Here is a 14,788-nt window from a genome sequence, read left to right on the forward strand (position 1 = left end):
TATCCAGTGAATATGGATAAAATAATGTTGATTATTGTTGGATTTACATTAAATTTTATCCTGAAAATGGTATTTAAAAAAACAGTGCATGGTATTTTCTTGATTAAACAATAAATAACTGCTTTTCCAACAATCTCCTGAAAGTGTCACGAGCGTGAAATAAATTTTAAGTCTGACGTCAAAAGATTTGGTTTGTTTTTTTATTAGCTATGCAAATGTTATTAGACAAGCTTAATTTGAATAAACAAGTAGGGTCATTCCACGTCAATTCAACCGGGGCCTGTGCACTTAGGTCTCAAAAAATTCTGAAAAAAAATCACCAGATGTACCCATGTTACCTAGGAGAAACACTGTAAATGTATTTGAATGTAAGATGTATACTTTCCATGTTACAGCCAGTTTTACTGGGGGAGCGGGGTGTCAATTTTGTTCAGACTCTTTTTTTTTTTTGTCAAAGTTCACAAGCCCATAGCTCAAGAACTAAACCTTGTAGGAGGCTCAAATTTTGCATGCTGGTACATAAATAGGAATAGTATGTAGCAAAACTGTCATTTTGGGTCTGGATGATCCTGCATGGTCATAGCACTCCATCAAAGATGATCAAAATTTTATTGGAGTTTTTGGCTGTGCTCTGTTTAGGCCTTCAGAAGACACATTTTTACCCAACATAGGCTCTTGATTTTTTTTCCCTTATTGAGATAAGTAGAAACGCTCTCAAAAAAAGCAATAAACAGAAAGGAAACTCTATCAGTGTTTGAACAGAAGACCGCACAAGTCAGACAAATCATTTTGGATGTCATTTTCAGAGCACCGTAACATCTTGTGGGAATGTGCGCAGATTTTTTAAATATTTTTTTCTTTATTCTCCATGATCCCTTCTTTTTAAAAACACCAATTTGGCTTGTCTTACTCGAATCTTTCTTTTTTATTTTCCACCCTGAACATGGGCAAAATATACTCTCAATATTGAGAATAACCACAGGTGCCCCTAAAATCACTGAATCATTGAAATTGAAAAGGATCCCTCCGCCCCTGCACAGGCACTCTCAGGTGATCATGTCAGGGCAAAATTGGCCTTTGGTTATTTACTCTTTACATTAATGTTATAGAAAACATAAGGGTTGTTTTACAATCAGGGTACAAAGTTTGTGTCACAGGGGTCCAAAATTCAAATTGATTCAAACTGGTTCTTGTACCAGTTTTTAAGTGAAGGACAAGTTAAAGAACAGATTTCAGGTAATTTTTTGACATATGTGTATGGTAGTTTTGTGTAATCTGCTATAAGATGGGAGAAACAAATGAAGTGATTCTTGGAGAGGACTTTTTTTTTTTTGACAATTCAGAATCCACTACTTCCATAGTGCTTTTAAATATAAGGCTGTAAGCTTTGTGTTAGTTGTCTCTAATATTTATGTCCCAATATTTTGACCACATTTAAGGATGAAAATAATCATTTTAGATATGTTATTTTATATTGAAAAATTAGCTGTCTCGGAGAGGACATTTTTTTGACACAATTACATACTAATTTGATCAAAATAGTCTGAAAACTTACTGGCATTCAACATTAAAACTTAACTATGTTTCCAATGATATGGAACCAAATATGTGTTTTATGGTATAAAGAATGATGTAAGTGCATCCCTTTTGGAGCTACCTGTGGTCAAAAAAGCACTTTTTCTAAATGACACGAGTAATTTTGCTAAATATGACATATATTGCCATACATTCACCAAACATAACGTTATCACCAATTTTTTTTTTTTTGCATGGTAAATAGAGCTATCACAGGGCTACAATAAACAACCAAGTTTATTTAGTCAAGCCTTTTGATATTGAAGATAATAAGTGTTAAATGTGATTTTTAGCTTGCGTACCGTACCCTGATTTTAAAACAACCCTTATTGCTCTCAATGGTGCATTTTGCCCATGTTCAGGGTGGAAAATAAAAAAGAAAGATTCGAGTAAGACAAGCCAAATTGGTGTTTTTAAAAAGAAGGGATCATGGAGAATAAAGAAAAAAATATTTAAAAAATCTGCGCACATTCCCACAAGGTGTTACGGTGCTCTGAAAATGACATCCAAAATGATTTGTCTGACTTGTGAGGTCTTCTGTTCAAACACTGATAGAGTTTCCTTTCTGTTTATTGCTTTTTTTGAGAGCGTTTCTACTTATCTCAATAAGGGAAAAAAAAATCAAGAGCCTATGTTGGGTAAAAATATGTCTCCTGAAGGCCTAAACAGAGCACAGCCAAAAACTCCAATAAAATTTTGATCATCTTTGATGGAGTGCTATGACCATGCAGGATCATCCAGACCCAAAATGACAGTTTTGCTACATACTATTCCTATTTATGTACCAGCATGCACAATTTGAGCCTCCTACATGGTTTAGTTCTTGAGCTATGGGCTTGTGAACTTTGACAAAAAGAAGAGTCTGAACAAAATTGACACCCTCTCCCCCAGTAAAACCGGCTGTAACATGGAAAGTATACATCTTACATTCAAATACATTTACAGTGTTTCTCCTAGGTAACATGGGTACATCTGGTGATTTTTTCAGAATTTTTTGAGACCGGGCCCCGGTTGAATTGACGTGGAATGACCCAGTAAGAATATCAGCAATCGACTAGCATTTTGAAAACATTTACAACACCGTTCAAAAGTTTGGGGTCACCCAGACAATTTTGTGTTTTCCATGAAAAGTCACACTTTTATTTACCACCATAAGTTGTAAAATGAATAGAAAATATAGTCGAGACATTTTTCTGGCCATTTTGAGCATTTAATCGACCCCACAAATGTGATGCTCCAGAAACTCAATCTGCTCAAAGGAAGGTCAGTTTTATAGCTTCTCTAAAGAGCTCAACTGTTTTCAGCTGTGCTAACATGATTGTACAAGGGTTTTCTAATCATCCATTAGCCTTCTGAGGCAATGAGCAAACACATTGTACCATTAGAACACTGGAGTGAGAGTTGCTGGAAATGGGCCTCTATACACCTATTGCACCAAAAACCAGACATTTGCAGCTAGAATAGTCATTTACCACATTAGCAATGTATAGAGTGGATTTCTGATTAGTTTAAAGTGATCTTCATTGAAAAGAACAGTGCTTTTCTTTCAAAAATAAGGACATTTCAAAGTGACCCCAAACTTTTGAACGGTAGTGTATATTATTCACATTGTATTATTATTATTATTATATCTCCAACTCTGTAATAACGTAATAATAACTCTGTAATAATAAGTCTGTAATTCCATTTAAGTTCAGTGTCACTGTTTTATCCTAAAATATAAACAAACACCAGACGGAAACTCTTTCCTTATCCAAATTATCATCAGCTCATGTGGTTATACAGTAAAATGCAGCACAGTTCATTCTCTCCGGCTGATATTTATGTGGAATATTTTCAGAGTTTTCCTTTTTAAACTCTCACACCGTGACTGTGTTGTTTTTTTCCCTCTCTGTCATTCAGAACTCAATAAAAGTGTTGGAGTCACTGTCCAGAGGTCATTACTTTGGTTCCTCAATTAAAAACTGTGGGGAAATAAACTTACTCTTGCGTGTACAGTCCCCATGTTTGTTTGTTTGTTTTTATCCTTTACATTCAAATAATCCTAAAAATACGACGACCTTTAAAACCCGCTGTGTGTCAATTTCCAAAAGCGTCTTGCTAACACAACTAGCTTTTCACCGGTAAGGCGCCATGACACTTGTTAACCACGCCCCTCTACGCGCGTCATATCGTGAGGCTGACATACAATTCGCTACTCAGTCTCAATAGAAGTGCACTAGGCTCGCGGTAGGAGCAGTAAATATTATATGCTAGTGCACTACAGCACTACATATGCAGAGTAATTTGGAACTCGGCCCATTATTTTCTTTCGATATTTGTAAAATTGTAAGCTTTATCCTAAAAAAAAATCAAATGACGTAGTTTCTTGTGGAAAAGTCATAAGTAAAAATAAATTAAAATATGTTTTAAATAATAATAAAAAATAATTGTTATAATTTCAACACACCATTTGAGGAAAATTATTTTATGTTTTCCAATTTTTCTCCCCTGTAAATATACAAACAAACAAACAAACAAACATTGAATGGTGGCTCAGAAAAATGTGTTAATACCCCTGGCTCTGCTCATCTATATTTCTAAAAATTAAATTATCACAAGATATATAATAGTGGTGTAGTAGTTAGCACTGTCGCCTCACAGCAAGAAGGTCCGGGTTCGAGCCCAGCGACCGACAGGGGCCTTTCTGTATGGAGTTTGCATGTTCTTCCCGTATCCGCGTGGGTTTCCTCTGGGTGCTCCGGTTTCCCCCAAAGACATGCAGGTTAGGTTAACTGGTGACTCTAAATTGACCGTAGGTGTGAATGTGAATGCGAATGGTTGTCTGTGTCTATGTGTCAGCCCTGTGATGACCTGGCGACTTGTCCAGGGTGTACCCCGCCTTTTGCCCGTAGTCAGCTGGGATAGGCTCCAGCTTGCCTGCGACCTTGCGCAGGATAAGCGGCTACAGATAATGGATGGATGGATGGATATAATAAAATGACAATAAATAAGGGCTGAAAGGTATTTCTTCTAGCCTTTAACTATAAGAATAAATTCCACAAACCCCCTCAAGTACAGAGGGGATTAACTTCTTAACATTATGACAAACACAAGACAATAATCCTTCATCACATTAAATCATATGAAACAGACAAGCCTGATAGTCAAGTCAAGTTTATTTGTATAGCGCTTTTAACAATAGACATTGTCGCAAAGCAGCTTTACAGAATGTTAATGATGTTAAACATGAGCTAATTTTATCCCTAATCTATCTCCAATGAGCAAGCCTGTGGCGACGGTGGCAAGGAAAAACTCCCTCAGACGACGCAAGGAAGAAACCTTGAGAGGAACCAGATTCAAAAGGGAACCCATCCTCATTTGGGTGATAACAGACAACGTGATAACATTTTAACAGTTTTAACATGAAGTCAGTTTCGTTGATGTTATAACTCTTCATTGATGGAAGCTCGAGTGCAAAACTGTTCATGATAACTGCAGTCCTAAAGTTAGCAAGTCAACTGTAGTCCTCAGTCATAAAAGCATTACTGTAAGAGTCCAGACCGTCTTCCAAGTGTGACTTTCAACTGTCCATATGAGGCCGTGCTCTACAGGAGCAATGTAATGAGACTCCAACCAGACACAGGGCACCAGGATGGATCAGGCAAGTCCAATAGCATACCATATACACGAACATACACACAGTCCTGTGCAAAAGTCTTAGGCACATATAAAGAAATGCTGTAGACCAAAAGTGGCTTAAAAAAATAATGAAATTAAATATTTCAACATTAAAAAAAATACTGTAACCAGCAGTAAGCCATAATAAATGAAACAAAGTCAATATTTGGTGTGAGGAGACCACCTTTTGTTTTAATTAATATATATATATATATATATATATATATATATATATATATATATATATATATATATATATATACAGTGGTGCTTGAAAGTTTGTGAACCTTTAGAATTTTCTGCATTTCTGCATAAATATGGCCTAAAACGTCATCAGATTTTTACACAAGTCCTAAAAGTAGACAAAGAGAACCCAGTTAAACAAATGAGACAAAAATATTATACTTGGTCATTTATTTATTGAGAAAAATGATCCAATATTACATATCTGTCAGTGGCAAAAGTATGTGAACCTCTAGGATTAGCAGTTAATTTGAAGGTGAAATTAGAGTCAGGTGTTTTCAATCAATGGGATGACAATCAGGTGTGAGTGGGTACCCTGTTTTATTTAAAGAACAGGGATCTATCAAAGTCTGAGCTTCACAACACATGTTTGTGGAAGTGTATCGTGGCACGAACAAAGGAGATTTCTGAGGACCTCAGAAAAAGCGTTGTTGATGCTCATCAGGCTGGAAAAGGTTCCAAAACCATCTCTAAAGAGTTTGGACTCTACCAATCCACAGTCAGACAGACTGTGTACAAATGGAGGAAATTCAAGAATAATGTTACCCTCCTCAGGAGTGGTCGACCAACAAAGATCACTCCAAGAGCAAGGCGTATAACAGTCTGTGAGGTCACAAAGGACCCCAGGGTAACTTCTAAGCAACTGAAGGCCTCTCTCACATTGGCTAATGTTAATGTTCATGAGTCCACCATCAGGAGAACACTGAACAACAATGGTGTGCATGGCAGGGTTGCAAGGAGAAAGCCACTGATCTCCAAAAAGAACATTGCTGCTCATCTGCAGTTTGCTAAAGATCACGTGGACAAGCCAGAAGGCTATTGGAAAAAAGTTTTGTGGACGGATGAGACCAAAATAGAACTTTTTGGTTTCAATGAGAAGTGTTATGCTTGGAAAAAGGAAAACACTACATTCCAGCATAAGAACCTTATCTTATCTGTGAAACATGGTGGTGGTAGTATCATGCTTTGAGCCTGTTTTGCTGCATCTGGGCCAGGACAGCTTGCCATCATTGATGGAACAATGAATTCTGAATTATACCAGTGAATTCTAAAGGAAAATGTCAGGACATCTGTCCATGAACTGAATCTCAAGAGAAGGTGGGTCATGCAGCAAGACAACAACCCTAAGCACACAAGTCGTTCTACCAAAGAATGGTTAAAGAAGAATAAAGTTAATGTTTTGGAATGGCCAAGTCAAAGTCCTGACCTTAATCCAATGGAAATGTTGTGGAAGGACCTGAAGCGAGCAGTTCATGTGAGGAAACCCACCAACATCCCAGAGTTGAAGCTGTTCTGTACGGAGGAACGGGCTAAAATTCCTCCAAGCCGGTGTGCAGGACTGATCAACAGTTACCGGAAACGTCTAGTTGCAGTTATTGCTGCACAAGGGGGTCACACCAGATACTGAAAGCAAAGGTTCACATACTTTTGCCACTCACAGAAATGTAATATTGGATCATTTTCCTCAATAAATAAAAGAACAAGTGTAATATTTTTGTCTCATTTGTTTAACTGGGTTCTCTTTATCTACTTTTAGGACTTGTGTGAAAATCTGATGATGTTTTAAATCATATTTATGCAGAAATATAGAAAATTCTAAAGGGTTCACAAACTTTCAAGCACCACTATATATATATATATATATATATATATATATATATATATATATATATATATATATATATATATATAAAACACTACATACGGATTTCAGAAGAGCTCAGTGTGATATGTCAGCATATTAAGAGGCATTTCTCATTAGAGTTAACCAAACTAATGACACATAAGCTGATGCGCGTTTATAAATCAATTAATAGCTTAAAACCCTCCCCTGAGACCGCAGTGGGCGGGATCAAAGCTTTGACTGACAGCACGTCTCCATGGCAGCACAACGCGTCCTTGTTTTGTGTAACAGTGTAGCTATGCACTGAGCTGGAGCTGTAAGGTTTGTGTTTCTACTAAAACAGTAGGTGAGGAGCAGAATTCAGTAGAGCTGTGTTTTGGGTGAGTTTTCTGTCTTTCTGTTTTTAAGGAGAACACTTCCAGATTCACTCTGGTTCAATAATTATTTTAAATAGAAAACTTTTATTCCATGTACAGTTGTGCTTGAAAGTTTGTGAACCCTTTAGAATTTTCTATATTTCTGCATAAATATGACCTAAAACAACATCAGATTTTCACACGAGTCCTAAAAGTAGATAAAGAGAACCCAGTTAAACAAATGAGACAAAAATATTATACTTGGTCATTTATTTATTGAGGAAAATGATCCAATATTACATATCTGTGAGTGGCAAAAGTATGTGAACCTCTAGGATTAGCAGTTAATTTGAAGGTGAAATTAGAGTCAGGTGTTTTCAATCAATGGGATGACAATCAGGTGTGAGTGGGCACCCTGTTTTATTTAAAGAACAGGGATCTATCAAAGTCTGATCTTCACAACATGTGTTTGTGGAAGTGTATCATGGCACGAACAAAGGAGATTTCTGAGGACCTCAGAAAAAGCGTTGTTGAGGCTCATCAGGCTGGAAAAGGTTACAAAACCATCTCTAAAGAGTTTGGACTCCACCAATCCACAGTCAGACAGATTGTGTACAAATGGAGGAAATTCAAGACCATTGTTACCCTCCCCAGGAGTGGTCGATCAACAAAGATTACTCCAAGAGCAAGGCGTGTAATAGTCGGCAAGGTCACAAAGGACCCCAGGATAAGAGAATATATAATTACCAGTGCCTCTCAGTGCGCGCACACACACACACACACACACACACACACATATATACACATATATATATATATATATATATATATATATATATATATATATATATATATATATATATATATATATATATATATATATATAAATATTTGGACAGAGGCAACATTTTTCTAATTTTGGTTCTATACATTACCACAATGAATTGTGAACAAAACAATTCAGATGCAGTTGAAGTTCAGACTTTCAGCTTTAATTCAATAGGTTGAACAAAACGATTGCATAAAAATGTGAGGAACTAAAGCATTTTTTAAACACAATCCCTTCATTTCAGGGGCTCAAAAGTAATTGGACAAATTAAATAATTGTAAATAAAATGTTCATTTCTAATACTTGGTTGAAAATCCTTTGTTGGCAATGACTGCCTGAAGTCTTGAACTCATGGACATCACCAGACGCTGTGTTTCCTCCTTTTTAATGCTCTGCCAGGCCTTTACTGCAGTGGTTTTCAGTTGCTGTTTGTTTGTGGGCCTTTCTGTCCGAAGTTTAGTCTTTAACAAGTGAAATGCATGCTCAGTTGGGTTGAGATCAGGTGACTGACTTGGCCATTCAAGAATATTCCACTTCTTTGCTTTAATAAACTCCTGGGCTGCTTTGGCTTTATGTTTTGGGTCATTGTCCATCTGTATTATGAAACGCCGACCAATCAGTTTGGCTGGATTTGAGCACACAGTACGTCTCTGAATACCTCAGAATTCATCCGGCTGCTTCTGTCCTGTGTCACATCATCAATAAACACTAGTGACCCAGTGCCACTGGCAGCCATGCATGCCCAAGCCATCACACTGCCTCCACCGTGTTTTACAGATGATGTGGTATGCTTTGGATCATGAGCTGTACCACGCCTTTGACATACTTTTTTCTTTCCATCATTCTGGTAGAGGTTGATCTTGGTTTCATCTGTCCAAAGAATGTTCTTCCAGAACTGTGCTGGCTTTTTTAGATGTTTTTTAGCAAAGTCCAATCTAGCCTTTTTATTCTTGAGGCTTATGAGTGGCTTGCACCGTGCAGTGAACCCTCTGTATTTACTTTCATGCAGTCTTCTCTTTATGGTAGATTTGGATATTGATACGCCTACCTCCTGGAGAGTGTTGTTCACTTGGTTGGCTGTTGTGAAGGGGTTTCTCTTCACCATGGAAATTATTCTGCGATCATCCACTACTGTTGTCTTCTGTGAGTGTCCAGGTCTTTTTGCATTGATGAGTTCACCAGTGCTTTCTTTCTTTCTCAGGATGTACCAAACTGTAGATTTTGCCACTCCTAATATTGTAGCAATTTCTCGGATGGGTTTTTTCTGTTTTCGCAGCTTAAGGATGGCTTGTTTCACCTGCATGGAGAGCTCCTTTGACCTCATGTTTTCTTCACAGCAAAATCTTCCAAATGCAAGCACCACACCTCAAATCAACTCCAGGCCTTTTATCTGCTTAATTGAGAATGACATAACAAAGGAATTGCCCACACCTGCCCATGAAATAGCCTTTGAGTCAACTGTCCAATTACTTTTGGTCCCTTTAAAAACAGGGTGGCACATGTTAAGGAGCTGAAACTCCTAAACCCTTCATCCAATTTTAATGTGGATACCCTCAAATGAAAGCTGAAAGTCTGGACTTTATGTCCATTATATAACAATAACTTGAATATGTTTCAGTAAACAGGTAAAAAAACAAAATTTGTGTCAGTGTCCAAATATATATGGACCTAACTGTGTATATATATATATATATATATATATATATATATATATATATATAAAATATGTGTATATATATATATATATATATATATATATATATATATATATATATATATAATATGTGTATATATATATATATATATGTATGTGTATGTGTGTGTATGTATGTGTGTGTATGTAAAACAGTTATTCCACAAAATCAAGTCGTTCATGAGCTGATAGCTGACGAGGTGCGTAGCACCGAGTCGGCTATAAGCCACATACGATGAGACTGAGTGGAATAACTGTTTTATTATATCCACATTCACTGGATTTTGAGAAACAGATTTTGAGAAACACTGGATTTTGAGAAATTCTATCCACATTCACTGAATGTAAACAAACCGGCAAAATGACAGTAGCAATTTGTGAAAAATGCTATAATAATCTCATCTCATTATCTCTAGCCGCTTTATCCTGTTCTACAGGGTCGCAGGCAAGCTGGAGCCTATCCCAGCTGACTACGGGGGAAAGGCGGGGTACACCCTGGACAAGTCGCCAGGTCATCACAGGGCTGACACATAGACACAGACAACCATTCACACTCACATTCACACCTACGGTCAATTTAGAGTCACCAGTTAACCTAACCTGCATGTCTTTGGACTGTGGGGGAAACCGGAGCACCCGGAGGAAACCCACGCGGACACGGGGAGAACATGCAAACTCCGCACAGAAAGGCCCTCGCCGGCCACGGGGCTCGAACCCAGACCTTCTTGCTGTGAGGCAACAGTGCTAACCACTACACCACCGTGCCGCCTTGCTATAATAATAATTCTTGATTTTTTTTAAAGATATGTTCTTCCCATCAAATACTTTTATTCCATTTTTTTTTTTGTATTTTTGGGGTTTTGTTTTCGAGTAGAGTTTATATTTCGTCCTCGGTTGGTTCAGCAACACGCTCCGCCATTTTGTTTTTCTCGACTCATGGTATATTAACTGATATCCTAGTAGTAGAGTAACCAATCAGAGCATGTGATTGCTCATATCCAGTGAATGTGGACACGTAGCACCGAGTCGGCTATAAGCCATAAATATAAATTGATTTATATTTAGGAGCTAAATTGTGAATTAGTCTCATTTTAACTACAAACCTAGCCAGACTGTTTTCAGTGTTGCATGTTTGTCAGTTTTGTCAACAAAATGAATTAAATAATTGATTGATTAATTGATTAATTAATTAAAAATTCTCATGATTCTCCTTTGGGAAAGATACATGATACAGCCTTTAAGGGAGGACACTTTTAATAAATAACTTAAAATACAGATATCGTAATTAATGTTTTGTATTGTTGCTGATATTCTAACAAGTATTTATTTGTATTGGAGTTTGGTTCAAAATGTACATTTAGTTTCGTAAATGAAGTGTTCTCAATTATAGTTACACACATTTGCATATTACTAAAACCAAAAACCAAGTCTTTTGATGTTAAGAATCTAAATATCTATTTCACTGTGAAACCACATTCAAGGGTAATGCATTTACAGAAAAGTTTCTTGTTAAGGATTGCCTGAACTGAAAGAGAACTTTTATAAAGGCTAAATTACATATGTTCATATAAACCCCATATGCCAGAGCTCTGTTTCTCAATCATTTTTGGTATTGACCTTTGCAATATTGATACTGCTTGTTTTATTAAGATTTGATGAATCACTGGGCGGCACGGTGGTGTAGTGGTTAGCACTGTTGCCTCACAGCAAGAAGGTCCTGGGTTTGAGCCCAGTGGCTGATGGGGGCCTTTCTGTGTGGAGTTTGCATGCTGTCCGCGTGGGTTTCCTCCGGGTGCTCTGGTTTCCCCCACAGTCCAAAGACATTCAGGTTAGGGTAGGGTGACCAGACGTCCCGGTTTTACCGGGACAGTCCCAATTTGGGGTTGTGTGTCCCGAGTCCCGACAAAAGTCTGTCGGGACACGGATATGTCCTGGTTTTCGCCACTCGCGACGTTTGCGACTGAGCAGCGTGGGAATCATTAGCGGAGAAATGTCTGCATTTACTATTTTGATGAATTGACAGGAATTGCAAACTTTCCTGGTTACTGCCCCCTGGCCCTGTGGCATGGGTGTTTATTTAGCCACATTATTCCAGACAACAGAACGTGTTGCCATGCAACAATAAAATAAACATTAACTGGTGCGAATGTTCTTTGTCTAGCAGCTAGCAGCAGTAATGCCGCAGCAATTATGCCGAAAAGAAAATGTACCTTTTCCAAAGATTTACAGGGCACCTACCCCTTCCTCCGAGAGGTGCAGAACAATGCACATGAAGCCGACTGCACACACTGTAAGTGCTTTGTTCTTGTACTGAGTTGGGTAGCCTATGTTGCAAATGCTGTGCGCTCCTGTGGGGGCTTTCCTCGGGCTGTCGCCCCTCTCCTCCTTTATTGCTGAGAGAGGCCCTTCATATAATCTTTTTTTATTCACCTTGTTATCCCGAGATAACGACATAATTAATTCAGGATCTCGAGAAAACAACACAACTAATTCGAGATCTCGAGAAAACAAAACCATTATTCTGAGATAACGACCTAATTAATTCAGGATCTCGAGGAAACAACACAACTAATTCGAGATCTCGAGAAAATAAAACCGTTATTTCGAGATCTCGAGAAAACAAAACAATTATTCCGTGATCTCGAGAAAACAAAACAATTATTTCATGATCTCAGCTGGATCACTGTATCTCCGTCGGTAGAGACGAAGCCGGGCCAGTCTTCTGCTGAGGTGCCGCGGACTAATTTTGAAATTATCCCTTATTAAAAGACTTAATGCAATCTCTCCCTGTGTCAACCCCTGATCAAAATATTGCCTTATTAGGTGATCGATTATTCCAGACATTCTAATGACCAAAGTTGCGTCTATACAGAATGAGAAATAGCCCCAAAGTCAGCATATCACAAGTCTCTTGGCGCACCTGAATGAACCATTTCTCAGCGGTTTTCTCGAGATCTCGGAATAACGGTTTTGTTTTCTCGAGATCTCGAATTAGTTGTGTTGTTTTCTCGAGATCCTGAATTAATTATGTCGTTATCTCGGGATAACAAGGTGAATTTAAAAAAAGGATTATATGAAGGGCCTCTCTCAGCTTCCGTAGGTATATATTCTTAAATCACTTGTCTCTTTTTTGTTTCTGTTTTACATACCATTCTGACAGTTTGGCCATATTGAACAGCTTGTTGCACCTTCCATTAAAGTGTTCACTTTTGTACACATCTTCTTGCTTTGTTCATTCAGTTGTGGGGAATGGTTAGTAAGGTTGATTCTGACCTAGGCTATGTTGAGGTCACATATCTACTTTATTAAGTTCATGTATAGTGCATACAATTTTAGAGATATAGCCTACATGTGCATATGCATTCTTCTTGGTGTTCTCACAAACAGGGGAAATAAATCAGTTTAAATTTGGCCTATGGACATAGCCTGGCCTATTCTCAGCCATTACAAAATCTGTTGTCTGACCATAATTTAACTGATCTGTATACCACTATGCTACTAGATAACAAAATGCCTGTTTGTTTTATTTCATGTGAGATGTTGATAAATGTGAGCTTCAACAAAATGATAAGAGCAACTCTCTGAGTGTCAAGTTTACGTAAAAAAAAGGTGTGCGAGCACGAGCATGGTCGCGCGCAAAAGTGTCCCGGTTTCAGACTAGGGAAATCTGGTCACCCTAGGTTAGAATAATTGATGACTCTAAATTGAGCGTAGGTGTGAATGTGAGTGTGAATGGTTGTCTGTGTCTATGTGTCAGCCCTGTGATGACCTGGCGACTTGTCCAGGGTGTACCCCGCCTTTCACCCGTAGTCAGCTGGGATAGGCTCCAGCTTGCCTGCGACCCTGTAGAACAGGATAAAGCGGCTAGAGATAATGGATGGATGGATGAATCACTGATGCAGTAAACAAACCATTTTAGTCCAAAAAGCAGGCAGTTTAATATATCGGAATATTTTTCACAAGATGTGGCTTTATACTGTACTTTTAACATTTAAAATGTCAAGTACCTTTTTTTCAGTTTGTAATACTTGGTGTTTGATTTGCATGCAGAGTTGTGATAGATCTTTGGAGGGGAAGCAGGAAGTGCTGTTTAGTAGAAAGGCTCATTCACCTGGAATAACTCAGTTGAACTGCTCATCTCATCTCATCTCATTATCTCTAGCCGCTTTATCCTTCTACAGGGTCGCAGGCAAGCTGGAGCCTATCCCAGCTGACTACGGGCGAGAGGCGGGGTACACCCTGGACAAGTCGCCAGGTCATCACAGGGCTGACACATAGACACAGACAACCATTCACATTCACACCTACGGTCAATTTAGAGTCACCAGTTAACCTAACCTGCATGTCTTTGGACTGTGGGGGAAACCGGAGTACCAGGAGGAAACCCACGCGGACACGGGGAGAACATGCAAACTCCACACAGAAAGGTCCTCGCCGGCCCCGGGGCTCGAACCCAGGACCTTCTTGCTGTGAGGCGACAGCGCTAACCACTACACCACCGTGCCGCCCCAGTTGAACTGCTCTGGAATAAAATCATATCGAAAAAGTTTGAGTGAGAGAAATATAAAGTATATCTAAACAGCTTGACAAACATCTGGGATGTCCTGCGAGAGCATCATTGTATGAATAAAGACGTGTGAGTAAAAAGGTGTTTTTTATTTGTATATCTTAGGACTGTACAATATTGTCTTGAATGTTCAGGTATTCCAAAGGAAACATGTTCATTTATCAAATCTATCAATGTAAATAAAAAAAAACACTTACATTTATATTAATACATTCTTGATAAACAAACTCAAAATCCAGAT

At 38.2% G+C, this 14,788-nt stretch overlaps 1 protein-coding gene across 1 annotated transcript in view; it reads right to left on the reverse strand.

Moving 5' to 3' along the window:
• The window catches only part of samm50 (SAMM50 sorting and assembly machinery component), a 43,727-nt gene extending 39,998 nt beyond the window's left edge, over positions 1-3,729 (reverse strand). The window contains exon 1 of the mRNA XM_060927032.1: positions 3,560-3,729. Within this exon, the coding sequence (XP_060783015.1) occupies positions 3,560-3,580 (21 nt within the window). The 5' untranslated portion in view covers positions 3,581-3,729. The remainder of the gene's footprint in view (positions 1-3,559) is intronic.
• Positions 3,730-14,788: the final 11,059 nt, after the last annotated feature.

This window comes from Neoarius graeffei, chromosome 8 (assembly GCF_027579695.1).
Source record: "Neoarius graeffei isolate fNeoGra1 chromosome 8, fNeoGra1.pri, whole genome shotgun sequence".
Lineage (NCBI taxonomy): Eukaryota > Metazoa > Chordata > Actinopteri > Siluriformes > Ariidae > Neoarius > Neoarius graeffei.